Source organism: Boleophthalmus pectinirostris, unplaced genomic scaffold (assembly GCF_026225935.1).
Source record: "Boleophthalmus pectinirostris isolate CB_2022bp ecotype Guang Dong unplaced genomic scaffold, ASM2622593v1 HiC_scaffold_2, whole genome shotgun sequence".
NCBI lineage: Eukaryota > Metazoa > Chordata > Actinopteri > Gobiiformes > Gobiidae > Boleophthalmus > Boleophthalmus pectinirostris.
The window spans coordinates 34,037,584-34,057,839 of NW_026571152.1; the positions used below are offsets into that span (position 1 = coordinate 34,037,584).

General features: G+C 41.6%; 1 protein-coding gene across 4 annotated transcripts in view; it reads left to right on the forward strand.

Moving 5' to 3' along the window:
• dusp8a (dual specificity phosphatase 8a) overlaps nucleotides 1-20,256 on the forward strand; it is an 89,219-nt gene that overhangs the window by 16,156 nt on the left and 52,807 nt on the right. For all 4 annotated transcript variants that reach the window (XM_020931084.2, XM_055155302.1, XM_020931083.2 and 1 more), the window contains 2 exons: nucleotides 2,974-3,320; nucleotides 11,625-11,763. In XM_020931084.2, coding sequence (XP_020786743.1) covers nucleotides 3,081-3,320; nucleotides 11,625-11,763 — 379 coding nt within the window. In that variant the 5' untranslated portion in view covers nucleotides 2,974-3,080. The remainder of the gene's footprint in view (nucleotides 1-2,973; nucleotides 3,321-11,624; nucleotides 11,764-20,256) is intronic.

Here is a 20,256-nt window from a genome sequence, read left to right on the forward strand (position 1 = left end):
GGGAAAGCTCTTGATTAGAGATGTAACAATATCCAAATCTCTCTGTACGATATTTTCACGATACACATCTCACAGCAAAATATTTATCAAGATATTTTGTGGAGGCTAAACAAAACTGTTACGATCCTGCTTTTTCCTCTTAAAATGCCTTGATAAGACTTAATTCTTCTTGTAGTCTGCACTGAAATGGAGCAAAGGATCATGGTCTATGTAGTTCTCTGTCTTTTTTTTTAGCTATTGCTGCACCATAACTCTTAATTTAACTATCTAACTGTTCCCCATCTAAGGTTTACCGTGGCTCTTTGGGGGGTTCCCACGATCATGGAAATCCTGGAAAAGTCACAGTATAATGTAAATTCAATTAAAGTTTTGGAAAAGCCATGATATTTTAGTATCTCTTTCACACAACTACAGCATTCTGTTAAGTTCTCAGTAGACTATTATGATTTTTTCCGAACTTTTGCGCCTTTTGTTTAAAAGACACGATAATAAATGCACTGACAGTATTTTGAATGTTAAAAAACTATAATACCAAACCATAAGGTGAGTGGAAAGGGTTTAACATTTCATATTTAGCCTTAAAAGTCTGATCAGTTCTACACAAGTCATGGAAAATTCACTTTAGGTCATGACATTTCTCTTATATTTACTCAATTTCTTTCCTAAAATGAGTAACTCTCCGGAGGAAAAAGGTTTGGAGACCCCTTGTTTATAGTAATATTTCTCTAAAGTGATATATTGTGCTTTAAAATGTGTTATCGTGACAGGCCTGTTGTCACGTCCAATGACACCTGCTTCACCACAATGGCTTTCCTCTTTGGTTTATGAATTTTCCCCTGGCTAATAAAAAAATACACACACATATACACACACATACTCACTGACGGGATGTTACAGGGGCCAATTCTAGACCTGACCAGACCTGCTCTCTGAATTCCCCCTGCTTAATTTATCTCAGTTTCCTGTTTCATGAGCTACTGCACAGGAGACCCCCGATCGCCACCACGCCGCGCTGGACACTGGGTTTTTATTGTGGAGCATGTCTGGCTTAAGTCTTTGTATTCGGATCCCAGTGGAAGATCTGACTGGCATCTGAAGCCTTTAAATAACTTCTCTTAAAAGTGGCTATTTTAAAATGAAGCTTGTTGTCTAGCTGTAAAAAGTGGAGGAAATAGAGGGCCCATAGTTTCAGTTTGTCGTACGTGGTGGATGATAATGACAAAAATCGTAATAGTTTTGGGGTGTTTTATTGCATTATCTCAAGAACCATGTAAAGACGATATTTTAAAGGTCTTATATTACACAAAATTAAATCTTGTGAGCTTTAATCCATGTTCATGCACATTTGAATGACTCTTTATTATTAGTCTGTCTACATCACTGCAAAAATCAAAATGTAGGTAAGTTAAAATGACTAAAATTAAGAACATTTTTACTTTATTTGAGTAGATTCAGCTTGAAAAGTAAAATTATTTACCAGTGGAGTAAGTGTGTTTTTCTTAACTCAACCAACCTTCGATTTTGTTTCTTATTTTAAGTGCAAAAAGTTGTGTTTTTTCTTTAGCCAGGCTTGTCACGGTATGAACCTCATGGTACGATATATATGCCGATATCGTGGGAAAGCTCACGATATTACGATATTACACACAATAACAAGACTGACGTTATAAAATGCTTTGACCAGCCATTTGGATACAACATTTATTGTCATAGTCCTATCAATGATATTTTGAACAGCTTGAAAAGCCTTTGAAATTGAAGTGCAGAATTCAAGTAACATCTAAAGAGTTGTAATAAAACTATAGTCAGGAGCCTCGCAGAGTAAACCCGACAGAGTAAACCCGACAGAGTAAACCCGACAAAGTAAACCCGACAGAGTAAACCCGACAGAGTAAACCCGACAGAGTAAACCCGACAAAGTAAACCCGACAGAGTAAACCCGACAGAGTAAACCCGACAGAGTAAACCCGACAAGAGTAAACCCGACAGAAGCTGACGCATCAGCGAACAAGGAGCGAGCTGTTTTATTCAGAGCTTATGTAAATTAGTCACGTGGCTTTAAGTTTCGTTTCTGTAAAATGTAAACAAGATGTGCACAAAGCTGCAATAAACACATTATTACTCAATGTATATTTGAGTCCTTTTCGTAGGAAATAAAAAAAAACGTAACTTAACATTTTATATTTTGGCTCCAGTTTAACCACTAACTTTTTAAACCCAGTGCTGCCCATTGTTCCCTATATATTATGTATTATGTACTATGTATTTAATTATTCTTTGAGCGCTGTTGTGAGGCAGTGCTGTTGTAAACACTTCACGTATATTTTTTTTGTCCCGACTTGATTTTCTGAACTCATTCTTGAACATTTTTGGCATGTCGGCTTATCAAGGTCCTTCTCATGTTGCTAGTATTTCCTGAGTATTTCTCCTTTCTCGTTTCGTGTCACAACAAACCACACAAAATGCTTTTAGACCTCAGACTTAAAAGCTGCTGGTGCGTCCACAACAGGGGCACAGGCCAATGATGCAGCCGCAAAGGACCATATAGTTAACTGTCCTATGCGGCACAGGAATGGACTGAAAATTCTTATTTTTGCCTAAAGACACACAGTTAAATACCATGACGATATCGTGGCAATTTTACTACAACAATCTCATGATATCACCAATATCGTTACACCCCTAAGTATTACTGATATTTAGTTGTATGTCCCTCCTCTACTTGGCAGCCATCTTGGTGCTGGTATGTGCATGTGTGGTATGACGGGAGCACAGAAGTAATCACGACCTTGTGTTTAATGACCAGCTGTTTGATTATCAGCGTCTCCAAAGTGGCAGGGGCAGTTTTGAATGTCACTGCTGACCAATAATAGCCCTGGTATGAAACACTCACTGAATGCAAAGCGAAGCCAACTACTCCTATGTTGTGATCACACTCAGATTAATGCATATCTCTCTCTGTGTTTTACTCAGGCACCATGGATCTTCCTCTACTTCTTCTTCTACTCCTCTGACAACTCCTGCTCCTCTTCCTCTCGTCTTTTTTCGCCTGTCTGAACACGTTTTGCATCCTCATCATCATGGCGGGTGGCGATAAAGGTCCGGCCAAACGCAGCTCCATGGACATAAAGCGTCTGGCGAGTCTGATCCAGAGGGGGGCCGGGAGGCTGCTCGTGATTGACAGCAGGACCTTCTCTGAGTACAATGCGTCGCACGTGCAGGGGGCCCTCAACGTCTGCTGCTCCAAACTGGTGAAGAGGCGGCTGCAGCAGGACAAGGTCTCTGTCACGGAGCTGCTCCAGCCCAACGGGAAGGTCAAGGTGAGGGTCACATTCACAATCACGATCACAATCACGTACTGTACCGTCTAACGTGAACACATGGGACATAACTGCTCCTCTTACTCCTCTTACTCGTCTCACCCGAAGCATTTATCACATTTATGTCAAGTCTGTAACACATTTTCAAGTTTGATATATCACAACATAGAAATATTGCAACAGTATCTCTAAAACAGATTTAAACCAGAAATGCAATCCGTGCATCATTCTTTCATTTGTTTTTCAAAATAAAACCAAAAATAAGAAAATGAAAAAAGAACTATTTTCTTCATTATTTGTCTCCAGAACCAAAATGGTCTGGTCCTAGTCTGGTCCCAGCCTCAGTCCTAGTCTGGTCCCAGCCTCAGTCCTGGTCTCAGTCCTAGTCTCAGTCCTGGTTCTGTTCCCGGCCTTAGTCCTGGTCTTAGTTCTGGTCTGATCCCAGCCTCAGTCCTGGTCTCAGTCCCGGTCTCAGTTCCGGTCTCAGTCCTGGTCCTGTTCCTGGTCTTAGTCCTGGTCTGGTCCTAGTCTCAGTCCCGGTCTCAGCCCTGGTTGCGGTCTGGTCCCGGTCTGGTCCCGGTCTTTTCCCGGTCTCAGTTCTGGTCTGGTCCCGGCCTGGTCCCTGACTCAGTTCTGGTCTGGTCCCAGTCTCAGTCCTGGTCCTGTTCTCGGTCTCTGTCCTAGTCTCAGTTCTGGTCTGGTCCTGGTCTGGTCCCAGTCTCAGTCCGCGTCTCAGTTCTGGTCTGGTCCTGGTCTCAGTCTCTGTCCTCGTCTCAGTTCTGGTCTGGTCCCGGTCTGGTCCCTGGTTCCTCCGTTCCGTTCCTCGTCCGCGTGGAGAGATGAGTGTGGCTGTGGGTGTTGTGGCTTTGTAATTTACTGAAGTCGCGCTGGGAGTGGATTCATGTATTGGCCGCTCTGGATTGTGGGGCACATGGCCGTTTTTTGACGGGGTTGGAGGCTTAAGCGTGCGTCTAATAGCCCGGAAAATACGGTAATACGACATTTTACTGGTCATAGTCGGCCCTGAAATTCCTATTATGTTTGAATTTTTCAGTAGTTACTTAAGAGATAAATAACAGCTACGTAACACATTTGGATTAGTTTTGTCTTACTTTTTTTTTTTGTATATAGGAAATAAATAAAATAAATAAAAGCCATAGTATTGGAATCAGTATCTGAACTGAAAAGGCTGAATCGTTGCTTCCCTAATCTTCATTACTGTCTTGTAACATGAAAAGAACCGAGTTTTACTGCACCAGCGTCCACGTGTGCTCTGTGCAAGATCATGTCTGCAAAAATGTTTCACAGAATCAGCGTTATAACAATGTGCTTTACCTGCACAAAACAAAACCTGCCTGCGCTGGTCCTGACGTCGATGCAGGAGAACGAGATTTAAATGGTTTTGAAATCTTGTTGAAACTACAGGTTGTCTTGACATTGGCGCTGGTGAGGGTCTGTGCTAATCCAGGCCGGCACACACTAGTGGGGGCTATATTTGTCGGCTATGCAGGCGTACTGTAAGTTTGTTGCTTATCAGTGGCCCTGAAATTGGATCCTCTCGTTTTCCATGACTTCTCCTCTGAATATGACAGCCTTTTTTCCATGGCCTGTCCGCTGGCACGCTGTATTTTTAACCACCGTGTGAAACTGAAGGAAACCGTAGCCGCGCTGAGGTTTGTGCACAGAAACATCTCCAGCGCGTTAAAGGTGCACCAGGTAACTTTTCGGTCGGGGGTCCGTCACCTGCTTGTTTCTATGGATACGGCATTACTCCTCTTACTGCCTGTAATCCGTACATCATTCGTTCATTGGTTTTTCAAAATAAAACCAAAAATGAGAAAATGAAAACAACAACTATTTTCCTCATTATTTGTCTCCAAAACCAAAATGAAAAAACATATAATGATTAATTTTTTCAGTTTTGTGTTTAAATTAATAATGAAAAAATGGAAAACAGCCTTTCTGTGACTTAAACTGTGATGCCGGACTTTTGCTCTGCATACGGACTAAACCAGGACTAAATCAGGTCTAAACCAGGACTAGACCAGGACTAAACCAGAACAGGATCCTGGACTGAGACCGGGACTCAAACCAGGACCAGACCAGGATGGAGACTAAGACTTGGACCAGACTGGGACCGAACTGGGACTAGACTGGAACCAGATCAAGACTGAGACCGGGACTGAGATCAGGACTGAGACCAGGACCAGACCGGAACCAGACTGGGATTGAGTATGAGATCGAGACTGAGACTGAGACTGAATCAGGTCTAAACCAGAATTGAACCAGGACTAAACCAGGTCTCGGTCTCAGTCCTGGTCTCAGTCCTGATTTCAGTCCTGGTCTCAGTCCTGGTCTCAGTCCCGGTCTGGGCCCGGTCTGGTCCCGGTCTCAGTCCTAGGCTCAGTCTCGGTCTCAGTCCTGGTCTGGTCCGAGTTTCAGTCCTTTTCTCAGTCCCTCAGTCCTGTTCTCAGTCCCGGTCTCAGTCTTGATCTGGTCCCGGTCTGGTCCCAGTCTGGTCCCGGTCTGGTCCAAGTCTCAGTCTCAGTCCTGTTCTGGTCCTGGTTTGAGTCCTGGTCTCAGTCCCGGTCTCAGTCCCAGTCTGGTCCCGGTCTGGTCCTGGTCTCAGTCCCAACAATCTTCGCGGGCGCACCTCCAGACCTGTCCTGTCACTCAGTCCTGGTTTAGTCCTGGTTTAGTCCTGTTTCAGTCCTGGTTCAGTCCGGCATCGCAGTCACAGAAACGGGAAACGTGTTATCCGTTTTTCCCATTATTCATTTAAACACAAAATCGAAAACTAAAAAAGTTTTTTTTTTTTTTTCATTTTTGTTTTGGAGACAAATAATGAAGAAAATAGTGTTTTTTTTCATTTTCTTATTTTTGGTTTTATTTTAAAAAAATAATTAATTAATGATATATGGTACATCCACAGTTTATTTATTCAATTCCAAGTTTTGTAGCTCTAAAATACCTAGAAAACAAGCATTCTTACTGTGAGTGACTCTGTGCCACTCCACAGACCTGACCTGTAACTTGGTCTGGTTTGGTCTCCATGAAGATAGGATGCACTCATTGTCTGCATGTTGTGTTTGGATCTGTTTAAACACACACCTTGGACAAAAACAAAAGCAGATCATAGACAGAATGCTGATTCGTCATGTGTAATCTGGAAAAGGGACTCAGGGATTTAATGTCCATAAACGCTGATGCTTTTGTTTTGTTCTTGTTGCCAGGAGCAGGTCTCATTGTCACTCTGAGCTCTGTGTGTGAGTGATTTATGACGAACGAGACACAAAGAGAAGGAAGCTCAACACTTTCTGTGCTACATTTTAATACCCAATCACAAAACACGCCCAGCAAAAGAAATAGCACTCTATAATATTTTATGGTTGTGAATTATTGCTGCGTTGCTACAGTTGGATTACACTTGGCACTTGGAGGTGACTGACAGTTTCCAGTCTGTGAAATGATGAAGATGAAGAAGTTGTTTAGGGTGTTTTGACCTAAAGTTCAGTAATAGTGTAATGTAATCGGTGCATTAGCAGGAGTCTCTTTCATAAACTTTTACTTTTACAATTTTCTTTTAATTTGCTTTTACAGCAGGCCCCTGGCAGACAAACACTATTTCTCACCCAAATAAATGGATAAGAATGCTGTAAAACACCTTCTGCTCTCACTGGAGGCGCACACCCATAAAAGTATATTTTTACTGGTGAACCTCACAAACACCTTTTATGTGTGAGATATTATTTATTAGATTAATGCCATTCCAGCACTGTGCACGAGGCCTGCTCACTGTGTGCAGCTCTGTGCTGCACACAGAGCTGGCCCCCATTGCCCTGTGCCCCCCACTGCCCTGTGCCCCCCATTGCCCTGTGCCCCCCATTGCCCTGCCCCCATTGCCCTGTGCCCCCATTGCCCTGTGCCCCCCATTGCCCTGTGCCACCCATTGCCCTGTGCCCCCCATTGCCCTGTGCCCCCCACTGCCCTGTGCCACCCATTGCCCTGTGCCCCCCACTGCTCTGTGCCCCGCTGAGCTGTGACTCTTGTTTGAACAGCAGTTCTGTCTCATGTCCCATCTTCATCTCATCCTTCCTATGGGCCGCACGCCTGCTTTGTTATTATCTAAGCCCCGCCCCCAGTAAAGAGGATAAGGCCTGCGATTAATGTTCGTCTGGTTCAAGCTGGAACGAGCTGGGTGAGAGAGGAGGGCCGGGCGAACCCAACCTCTTTTGTTATTGGCTAAGCATGACATCATCTCTTTGTGCGGCCGCTGGCAGGCCGCGGGCTGGGCACGTGCAGACTGGATGTGTGGTGTTAAACACTACACCCCCTCGCCCCCTCGCCCCCTCATGGCCCTGACCGTGGCCAGGAGCTGCTCAGCCTGCCAAGACAGCAAAGGACACTATTGTGGCTCTTTGTTGGCCGCTGAATGCAGGAAGCGGAGAGCAGCTCTGAGAGTATTCATAGACGAGCCTCTGCCTCCCGCCGCACACCACATTCAACTCTGAGAGTCCCCCAAGGCACTGCAGGCCCTATCACACAGGCCCTATCACACAGGCCCTGTCACACAGGCCCTGTCACACAGGCCCTGTCACACAGGCCCTATCACACAGACCCTGTCACACAGGCCCTGTCACACAGGCCCTGTCACACAGGCCCTGTCACACAGCCCTATCACACAGACCCTATCACACAGGCTCTGTCACACAGGCTCCATCACACAGCTCCTGTTACACAGGCCCCATCATGCAGGCCCTATCACACAGGCCCTATCACACAGGCCCTATCACACAGACCCTATCACACAGGCTCTGTCACACAGGCTCCATCACACAGCTCCTGTTACACAGGCCCTGTCACACAGGCCCTGTCACACAGGCCCTATCACACAGGCCCTATCACACAGGCCCTATCACACAGGCCCTATCACACAGGCCCTATCACACAGGCCTCATCACACAGACCCCATAGGCTCTGAGCTGAGGGTCCTGGTCAGCCCCTGTCCTGCTCTCTGGTTGGTCTGTGTATGTGGGTCAGAGAGCGTCACATGCAGGAGTTCTCTGCTGGACCTGTGAGAGGAAGAGGCCTGGGCTTAGTCAGATGCGGGGCTTCCTCGTGCCTGTGTGTGCAGGCTGCAGGCTGCAGGCCAATGGTGACTTAAGCCTGTTTAATCCGTGCTCGGTGATGGGGACCTGCAGTGAGGCAGGACAGATGGGCAGAGGTATTAACAGCAGCCAGGGAACACTCCCTCTACCTGTATCAGGAAACACACACACGTCACTCAGACGCACCTTTGTACTTGTGCTTTTACAGCAGTTACATGAAGCTTCATCAGATGAGTCACACTCAGCTCAGGAATCTTCTCTTGCTTTTGTTTTGGGTAAACACACCTGTAATTAAACTCAAATAAAAAGTCCTGGGAAACCCAGTTCAAAAGAGCAGACCAATTACTTTGTGATTATACAGTTAAATACTGCACAAGGAGGTCAGGCAGTGTTACGTCATACGACACACTTTTTAGCACTATAATTTAATATTTCCATTTCTTATTTATTCATTACTCTTTGAACTCCTTGACTCCTCGACTCAAAGTAAAAGTCTGGCCTTGTGCGTTTAACTGACCGTTGGATGAGACGGTAAGTTTCCAGTGAACGGCCGAAAGAATCTTTCAGCGTTTGTTTGTTATTTTTTGACAGTAGCAGAACTTAGTAACTGAGTCAGTGTGGATTAGCTCCTGGTTTACCAAAGGCCGAGCTCAGGGGTTTTGAATGTGTCATTACCTTTGGCCAAGTCAAACAAAGACACAGAGCAGGATCTGTCATGTGTTTGCCTGCATGAGGTCATCGCCTGATTCACTGTTTGTTTTATAGATCCTAGTGTTTAACAGACACACATTTAACTTGTCTAAAACAAAAACAACTGGCTTTTCCGGTATTAGTCAAGGAAATATGCTCTAAAATAAATCATCTGCGTGATTGGAGTCTTTGACAAACGCAATAAATATTTGGTTTCTTGTGTCCAAAGATGCAGAATTTAGATGTGCTTGTTCATTTGAGGCACTGACGTCAGCGCGGGCCTGAGTGGGAGCCCTGTTTTTATGCAGAGGTCAAAGGTCATAGGACATGCATTGGTGAAAAGGTGCGACCGGATCATGTGACTGACTGACCCCTGATGACCTCACCCTGCACATGCTCACAGAGCACTGAGACTTTCAGCACTTCATGGCCTACACACAGGCACAAGGACAAGTGTTTAGCTGTGCACAGATATAAGCAGCCTGTATTTCACACTACACACTCCCCTCTCTGCACATCACACCTACATAAGTATACAGGGAAGTGGCAGCTGCTGGCTCCAGTCAATGACATCAGCGGCCTGGGTGGTACATGTCTATAGTGTCTCTCTACTGTGGTACATATCACACCCAGAGAGTCCTAATGCCAGAGCAGCAGGTTTTCTGTAATATCTGTGCTGCAGAGTCAGGTGCTCTGGACCATCACATCTACAGTGTTCATTAAATGTTCATCAGTGTGAGTCCACTGAACTCAGGCTGATACTTTAAATGACCTCATGAGGGTCAGGGGCGGCCATGTTGTTTTCTAACATCCTGCAGACAGCACAGACTGGATCAGATGGTCCTTTAGGAATGTGTTTGTGCTATACTTATGTCACACAGATCTGCTCCTCTGACCCTGTTGGACAGGCCTGGAGTCAGAGAAACCATGTTTCACTTTCAGGCTCTAACTGTAAGTCCAGGAGGAATGTCCTTGACTCTTCCATGACTAACAGAGCCAAGTAACAGTTATCTTATCTTCATTCTCTTTAGGTTTGTGTGTCCCTCCCAGATATGACCACAGCGGCAACTCAGACATGGAGGAGGACCTGAGCTTGCAGCTGCGGCAGGAACCTCTTATTCTTTTATACCTGAATTATTGTGACAAACTAACAGCACATTATTATCACATCATGTACAGTTTGCACATTGTGTTTCATGAAGTTGCCTCAGTCCTGTATTTTTAGCAGTGTGACTACACACACAGACACGCACACACACACAGACACAGATACACACACGCACACAGACTGTAGCACTGCAGAACTGCTGCAGTCTCAGCCTGTGCTCCAGGTCAATGACCTCCAGCACTGCAGCAAACTCATAACTCACCGTGTCATCTGAGCTACTCATATGTGTTTGTGTCTTTACAAACAAACAGAAAACAAACAGAAAAACTTAAGTAAAGTGCAGGTGTGTTAAAGACTCTTAAAGTCTGTCCAGTGCAGTGGACGCTGATGTGTGGAGACTTCTTAGCAGCACAAATGACCTAAGTTTAGACCCATAATCGCCAGAGTCCTAAATTAGATCTGATCCCATTACGAATGCTATTATTAGTACAAACTCTCCATGCTGAGTAAATATAAAAAGGGGAGAGGATTTCAGACAAAGAAAGCATTAGGCTCTTGTATTACACAGACGTATTGACCAAACAGCTGTAAATGACACACAGCGTGTCGAGCAGCAGTAACAGATCAGAGCATCAGAGCTCAGTGCAGTCTTCACAGTTTTATTTCTGCAGCTGTAAACAGCACAAAGCCTCTGCAGCACCAGTCCTTTATGTGCCTGCCACGCTCTTCTTCCGTTTGTGTCTTTCTCTTCTTCTTCACTCCCCCCGCCCTCCTCTTCCTCTCCATCCTTCCTCCCACTCCTCTCTCTGTCCAGTGGCCGTTGAATGATGCAGTGATTCATAGCTGCAGTAGGCACAGCCTGATGGTCATGTGACCAAAGCCTGCCTGACAACATGGAGAACAACACAAGCGCTGCTCACTCCGCACACAAACACAGGGGCGCATGCTCACAGTCTCCAGACTGAACCAGGACTGTGTCCTGAGGATCTGCAGCTCTGCACTGTCACAAACGCATTTACATTCACCAGAACAAGCCACAGGCTGCAGTGTCAACAGTGCAGAGCTCATATATGTTTTATTCATTATTCACAACCCGGAGCGGTGTACACCCACACCTGTAGCCCTGCTCTTTATGCAGACACACTATGCTTTACATTTGTTACTATCATCATTTTCTTTTATTTATTTTTTATTTTTTGGTTTGTAGCACAGTATATTTCAGTAATGGTAGTGAAACGACTAACTGCCAGTCGTTCATTTGCTGCTTTAAAAACATTATCACACACAACAGTGTGTGTGATTATGTCTGTATTTCCAGTTAGACAGGGATGTTCTGCAGTTCTATCAGAGCTCATTCCACCTGTAAAATCCTTTTCTTCTTTGTTGTGTTTTGTGCAGGTGGAGCTGGGCAGGAAGCAGGAAGTGGTGGTTTATGATCAGAGCTCCAAAGAGGCTGGGCACCTGTCCAAAGACGGCTTTGTGCAGATCCTCATGGGGAAACTCGAGGGCACCTTCCACAAAGTGTCTCTGCTCACAGGTATGCTATTTAAGTCTAATGAGTTTATAGTGCATGTAAAAACAACCACACTCGACCAAAGTGCTTAAAGGGCCCATATTACTCTATTTTCTGATCTATGTTGTAATGCTGTTTCCACATCACACACAGACCTGGAGTTCTGTTTTGTTTTGTTTCATTCACACGTTTAACACACAAACCCTGCATTGGCTGAGTTCCTCCCTCAAACAGAAAGCATATTTGATGAGGTAACAACATTATAACATGGCTTAAACCTCACAAGAGTCAATGTTGTGTAATATTGAACCTTTAACATACAATAGCAAACCTCAATACACAATACATAATAACACAGAAAGAAAAACAAGATTAAGATAATAATAATAATTTGACTATAATGAAATTGCAAGGTGTTGCGTCTTAGTTGTAGGCAAAGGTTTGTGTAAATAGGCGAGTTTTAGCAGACTTTTAAATTTGCTCTAGAGTCTTAGCAGCCCCAACGTCTGCTCTTTCATGTATGGTTTGTTCTTTTTTTTAAAGACAATACAGTAAAGTGTATTTACTTTGTTTGTACTTTGTTTGGCCATCTTGCATTTCCACAAAGTAAATACTCCTTACTGTATTGTATTTAAAAACGAAACCAAGAAGTTAAAGTATGAACAAGATAAAATGAATATCTTTGGCTTGTTTGAACACATTTTTTTCATATATAAATGCTAGAGCTAACAAAAAGTCACTTATTTTTCTTACTGATAGATCATGAATTTGTATTCAAGGTTATTTTGGCATATTAGAAACAAGTAAAAAGTCCTTTAATATTTATTTCTGCAACATAAACAAGACAGAATTTGAAGGTGTGTAGTGTAACTTTTCTGGAGGAGTTCGTTCGTCAAATGATTTTCTCCATGGAGATTTAGTTATTGCTTTGTCTGGAATGTTTCACAGTACAGAAACCTTTCTATCGTCATGGAGACCAAAACAGACCAAGTTACAGGTCAGATCTGTGGAGAAACAACTCTGCTCACAGTCAGAATGCCTTTTTTTCTAGGTATTTTTGAGCTATAAAACCACTTGTGATTTAATAAATGTAAAGTAGAATTGTTTAATGTCATACTGTGGAATATTCCAGGCAGAGCAATGACGCCCTTCACCAGAAAAGTTACACAATGCACCTTACTATTTAAACAAAAATACATATTATTTCCTCCTCCTTAGTCTGAACTTTGCTCCATACCACATTCATGTATTGTGAAAGGGTTGGCTATAAACTTCTCGATTGAAAACACCCAAGTAGATCATTGACAATTATAGATATCTGATTTTCTCTCTTGGATTAAAATTACTGTTCGAAATAAAAAAAATTGAATTAGAATTAGATTTTTTTTGTTGTTGGGTGTCATGGCAGGGTTTGGTCAGCAGAGGACAGTAAAGAAAACACTTCCTTCAACCTTTCAGCCCATACTGTGGTTTTTAAGCAATCACTAATTCAACTTTAACTTAAGAACGGGCAGGAAATATAATGTTTTGTAATTGCTCACTTTTAGATCTTTATGCTTTTCAAATTTCTTATTACTTTTATCCAAGCACTCAGATATAATGCAAGATATAAACACGGAAATCTATCAGAAAATGGCTTAAAAGTATTGAAATTATATGTCCATGCAGCAACATAACTTTACTTGACAAGTTATCTTAAAATAAACTACCTCAAGACTAGAATTAAGCAGTCTCGGGTAAGTGTTCATGAGCTGGAAATAAGTTTATGGACGTTTCAGACTATGGTAAATGGATTGTAGCTTCTTCTTTTAAACATTTATTGCCTAAATTTAAGGTTTTCTGACTGGCTGAGTCATGGAAGAAATATACACTACTGGTCAAAAGTTTTAGAACACCCTCATTTCTCCAGTTATTTATTGCAATTCAAGTCGTGCAAGTCCAATGAAGAGCTTGAAATGGTACAAAGGTAAGAACTGAACATCCAGAGGTTAAAAAAAAAGATAAAAGATACAAAACACAAGTCCAAGCTCTGCCAAAACTACCTCAGGAAAAAAGAACAAATGGTGAGATTGAAAACATGGTGAGTCCAGCACAGCAGAGGTCTGGGACCAAGTAAGTCTCAAGTCTTTGACCTCAAGTCAAGTCCCAAGTCAAATACAGGCAAGTCTAAGTTGAGTCTCGAGTCACTGGCCCATAAGTCCAAGTCAAGTCCAAGTCGTCTGCTTTGAGCTTCAAGTCATTTCTTTAAACCAAAGTACCAAATATAGCTTAGATTTTTGCAAATTATATGAATTTTAAGATAAATTGTAATTAAAAAGTCATAGTATATTTGTATATGAGTATTTATAGAGTATATACGAGTTGTAGAAATGCAAATTTTTCCTTTTTAAATGTCTTGACAAGATTTTAGTGTGAATCAATACAGTCAGAATAGAAAGAATTCAGATTTAAAAGTGCTTCTCAAGTCCAAGTCAAGTCCCAAGTCACTGACCTTCAAGTCCAAACTGAGTCCCATTCCATTTTATAAAGTCAAGTCTCAAGTTCTAAAAATAGTGACTCAAGTCTGACTCAAGTCCAAGTCACGACTTGCAAGTCCCCACCTCTGCAGCACAGTCTCCAGACTTAAACCCCATCGAGTTGGTTTTGGGATGAACTGGACAGAAGAGTGAAAGTCAAACAACCTACAAGTGCCACACATTTATGGGAACTTCTGCAACAGATTTGGGAAGAACTTTCTGTACAAAGAACAAGCCACAAGTGTGTTCAGCTTTTACATCTGCCAAACGTTGACACTTTCATGAATCAAAAGTTTAGAATATGTTTTGGTCAACAGTAAAAAGTAAACAATAAAAAACTGGAGAAAGTGTGGTGTTCTAAAACTTTTGACTGGTAGTGTACTGTTTGTGACAATTTTCAAGCTTTTACAACCATTTCAGAACTAGTAAGTAGATAATAAAACTGAAAACAAGATGAACAGCCTGATATAAGTTTCAAAATCTTGGTTAGATCGGAGAAATTTGCAGAGCTGCTCTCATGTCTCACACTAATTATCCTGTCACTAGGCCTGCAACGATAACAGATTTTCCTGTACGATTAATTGACCAACAATTTATTGCGATAAACGATAATATTGACATTTTGAGACCATTTTCAACTAATATAATGACCATGGAATAAACAAGACAAGACAATAGGACAATAAAACAACAAGCCTAAATAAAATAGACTTGATAACATAAGAATAGCCTAATGTAGTCTGTCTTACAGCAAGGACTTGTTAAAAAATGTATTGATTATTGATTATCGTTACAGGACTACCTGTTACAGTGTCCACAAAGCACGTCTTAAAATGGATAATCTGTTAAATCTCCTATATTAGACTAAATTGACTCTTGTGATCTTTAAGCCATGTTAGACTGTTGTTTTCTCGTCATCATACATCTTTCCTATCAACATACCCAGTGTTTTGTTTTGTTTCATTCACAAATGTTTGAGTAACCCTTTATTATTTGTCTCTGTACTGCTCCAAACCTCAAAATGCTCTCAAAACTCCAGGGCTGAAATGATCTAAATGATTCTAGTGAAGGTGTATGGAGTTTAAAAACACAGTGTAGCATGGGGAGCAGTGTTTTCTCAGCCTAAATATGCAGGATTTGTGTGTTAAACATGTGCGAATGAAACAAAACACAACTCCAGGTCCGTTTGTGATGAGGAAACTACATATTACTTTATAACATTACGTAATATAGACCCTTTAACTCCCACTCCTGCTTTTATGTACCACTCTAATTATCCTGTCACAGCGTCCACTAAGCACGTCTTAAAATGGACGGACGGTTAATTGCCCTGTTCAGTTCATCACATCTGGATCACTGCACTTGATGAGTTTAGGGTCCCACTTTAGAAACAGAAACAGAATTTATTTGGCGTTTCAACCTAAAAAAATACACAGAAATGAAACGCTGTACACCAGGAGCATAAAAAAACAATAAATAGTTCAAAATATTATATGTCAAATGCAGTTTTTTACATAAATGCACGAGAAAAGAGAGTCGTCAGAAATACTCAGATAGGTATCGTTACTAAGACTAAGATCAAAACTTGACAAGATTTGAACCATTCCTGAATATTTTTTAAATGTTTTGGATATTTATAAAGAAACTAGGGTTGCACAATTATGATGATATAACTTTAAAAAGTAAGATTCGGGTGCATTTAAGCAAAAAACGAATTGTGAATTGAGAGTTTCGAACAGAATCTCGTGCATTTCAGAAGATGTTTGTAGAGGTCAAAAACTACTGTGGTTCAAAAAGACGGCTCTGTTCTTTGCATATGACACTCTATTATCTAAAGAGATGCAGCCTTTGCGATTTGATAATTGCACCAACTCAAATTGCTGTTTTTATTTGAAGGCATTATACTGAGCAGCCGTAACAAGAACCACATGGTACTTCTGGAGAAACAGCTTCTTTTTTTCTGTTTTGGTGGTGTTCTTTTTATAATATATTGTCTAAAACCTGTATTTATTATCATTATTTTAATCTGTGTTGCATATCGTATTTCGTTTTACAAAATATTGGTTCAAAATATCACATTTTGGCCAATAAACTGGTGTACAAAACGTGCTACACAGGTCTCCAGGAAGAACAGTTGATAGCTGAGGTCAGTTAAATACAATCAATCAATGAACCTGCCGAGGGACGACAGGTGGACATTAGCACTGATGCTACAACCTGCTACAATGCATCTCTCCTGTTAAGGTTAATGTAAAAATTGTGCACTGTCCCTGTCTTTAAAAATAAATAAATAAAAATAATAAGATGATTTACTGACATCTCATCAGATTAGTGAAAAATGAAAGTAATACGAAGTAATACAGTATATATGTTGGAATGGTATGGCATACTAGTCGGACTGGCGCCACCTAGTGCCTCCGCTCAATTTCATTTCTCTCCAGTGACTAGGTCAGGAATCAGAATACATTAGACCGTTTGCAAGAATGCAAGTAATGGCACCAGCCAATCAGCGAAGAGCCAGACATTTTGTGTTGGCAACGATTCCTGATTATCGAGGATTTAAAGCCGGAACAAAGAGAATGTTTGGTGAATTTTATTTTTCCTTCTTCCTACGGGATTTGGGAAAAGTTTAATACACCATTTAGCCCCGTTCGCGGCGCATTACATACGTCACGACCAAAAAGCAGCAAGTGTCTAAATAAAAAAAGTACCTGCCTACCGTCGAGCGAACGAATCCTAATGCTGTGAGGTCAGACAGTTTCCACAAAGTGAAACCGACCATCAATCAGGCTAATGACACCACATTTAGTTGTAAATATTAAAGGAAGGTGAGAATAAATAAGTATTTTTACTTCTTCTCACTCCTTTCGAGCAAGCATTGTTTTTTTTTTTTGTTTTTTTTCTTATCTAAGTAATATTTGTTATAATATATATATATGTAAACTGGCAAATAAAGACATTTCTGTGTCTTTGCAAATGCTCGAAATCCAATCAATCAAATCAATCAAATTAAACTTGCTAGTTACAGAACACATTTAGATTTTTTTTTTTTTTTACCTTATACTGTTTGTGTTTAAAGGAATTATATTTTCAGTCTGTCTTAATCTCGTTGATATCGGTACTGGTCGATACTTAAAGCCAAAATATCGAAACAGAAAAGCCTGCGTCTCAAATCGAAATCGCGTGTTGAAATTTTACAGTAGGAGGAAGAGGCTTATGAGTCCGTCCCAAATGTGTCAGCGCAGTCGGGGAGTAATAATCCACATCAGTCAGGATTGCGCACAGAACAGTGGCACAGCGCTCCCTCCCGCTGCACCACCATTCCACATCCTCCACGGAGATTAACGATGTTTTTTCATGAGTCATTCACAGATGTAGGATCACCTCAAAGCCTCGCTCTAGATAATTAGTCCAGAACAGGGCACACCCACCGTCCACAGATGTACATTTTTGATCATGTAAACTGAGGAAATTCTCCGAGAGCTCCTCATTTCCAGTTTTCCTGCTGTTTCCACGACGACAGAGGCAGATTAGTCCCCGCTCGCTCCGGCCGCGGGGATTGGCTGCTGTTCGGGGACTTGCATTCTCAGGGTCAGTGGAGCTCGCAGGCACTGTCATGTTTACAGGCCTGAAGAGAGAGTGTGATCGAGGAGGGACGCTGCATATTTCCACGCATGTACTGCATTACTTCGCCGCATTTTTAACATTGTGAGAATAAGTGCGACGAAGGACTCGGGAGGTGACGAGTCATTCCGCTGGCTTGAATGGCTTGATTAGAGTGTGGATTGGCGTAGACAAACAGAAATCGAGCTGGAAAAATATCTTGAAATCAGAATTTGAGTGATCACGATGGGCGTTTTAATCATCAGATATTACAGTTTAACTCTTACATCTTCATTTGCTCTAACCATAGACCTTCTACTGCAAACGTGATTTCAATTTCAGTTAGGGATTCTGTTTCGATACCGATGTCGATACTTTCAATTTCATTTCTCTTCAGCGACAAGGTCAGGAATCAGAATACACTAAACCAGAGATCTGCAACCTTTTTCCTCCAGTGAGCTCCTTTACGAAACAAAAATGCCAGAGAGCGTCTCATTTTGGCGATCACAAGATATTGAGACGATTTTAAGAAAGATGGCGAGCTTTTGGGTACAGTTAGATGCCCATAAAACATAAACCGTCGGCCATTCATTAGTGCACAAATTTGGGCTTTAAAATGACACATGTTAAGGTTAAGGTTCTTTATTTGTCACTCAAGCATGCAAGAGAAACACGTGACAGAACGAAATGTGCTCCCCGAGGCCCAGTCATGGAGAGAGATAAAAAATTATAATAAATAAGCAATATTAAAAAAGTAACAACAACATTTAGCAGTTCCAATAGACAAGTACAAGTAAAACGTGGCAAGATCGAGAGGCAGCCCTATTGCCCATTACATGTACAATAGTAATAGGCAAGTAATTAACCACATTTTTGTTATTCAGTGCAATAGTATTATTCTGAAATCCCTTGACGAGCTACTTGGAAGGGGCTGGAGAGTTACAGGTTGGAGACCCCTGCACTAGACGGTTTGTAAGAACCCTGGAAGCTGTAGACCTCATATCGGCCAATCATAGACAAGCTGAACCAACCCGAGTTGCGATAACAGACTGCTTACGCTATCCTCCTTTGGACTTCCTTTGTCAAATACAAAGTTCACGTTTTTTATTGCACCTTTAATTCACAAGGTCACCTCTCAGAAACAACAATGATCGTTGACAGACATTTTCACTCTCTGCTTTGTTTGCTGTTGTGCCGACGATTACTTGGACACCACTGAGCGTTCCGGCACATTACACATGTCTCGACCAAATAGCAGCGATTGGTTAAATAAAAAAGTACCCGCCTACTGTTGAGCGAACGAATCTTAACACTGCAAGGTCAGACAGTTTCCACGAAGTGAATCAGGCTAGACCAATACTGGATATCAACCAAAATTAAGACAAAAAACTGAAAATATCATTAATTTCCTTTAAACACAAACAGCATGAGGTAAAAAAATATCTAAATGTGTTCTGTAACTTTCAAGTTTAATTTGATTGATTTGATTGATTGATTTTAAGCATATGCAAACCACACAGAAATTTACATATTTATATTATAACAAATATATAATGGGAAGCGTTTATGTGCATGCTTTTTGGCTCCATCGACTCTGGCTCCAGTTCACTTTACATTGAAAAATTGTCACTCCTCTCAGCCTCATCATTTTGGTCTTAAAATCTTCGTATTAAACCTTTAGCTCTACATGATCCTAGTGTTTTTATTTCGCTAAAAAGTGGCTCCAAATTCGCCCCGTAACTGTAGCCTCATTGAGCTTCATTTGACTGGAGCTGAACACTCTGGGTGACGTCGCACTCACTTAGATCACTTCTTTACACAGTCTGACAGTCTGTGGGTTTGACCTATTACATTTACCACCTGCAATCCTGTTGTTAGGACGTCTACAAACATGTTCTGAAATGCCTGTGATTCCTGTAATTCTTGAGCCGTTCTCCCAAATGTTAACGCGTAAAATATGCACAGAGGAGAGCATATCAGTGCATGAGTAAGGACATTACAACTGATACTTTGGAGATGATGTCAACATTCCCTGAATTGTGATGCTAACTGTTGGCACTGCGTATACACACCCATATTACGCGATTTTCTGATCAGTGTTGTAATGTTTCCTCATCACAAACACGCCTGGAGTCAGAACTGAAGAAGAAACTTGGATGAGCAGCAAAACATATTCAACCAAAAAAAAACAAAAAAAAAAAGTTTGTCCGGTTGATAAATTGATTTTCTCCTTTGCCAGAGATTCTACCTGGACGACTGAGGGATTTTGTGTGTTGTGTGTTTTGTTTCATTCACACATGTTGTAGTGGATCAAACAGAAAGGCAAAGACAAGGTATAAAAATAAGTTTAAATTTAATAAAGTCAAATTAAAGTAATTCAATAAAGGCTCAAATTAGG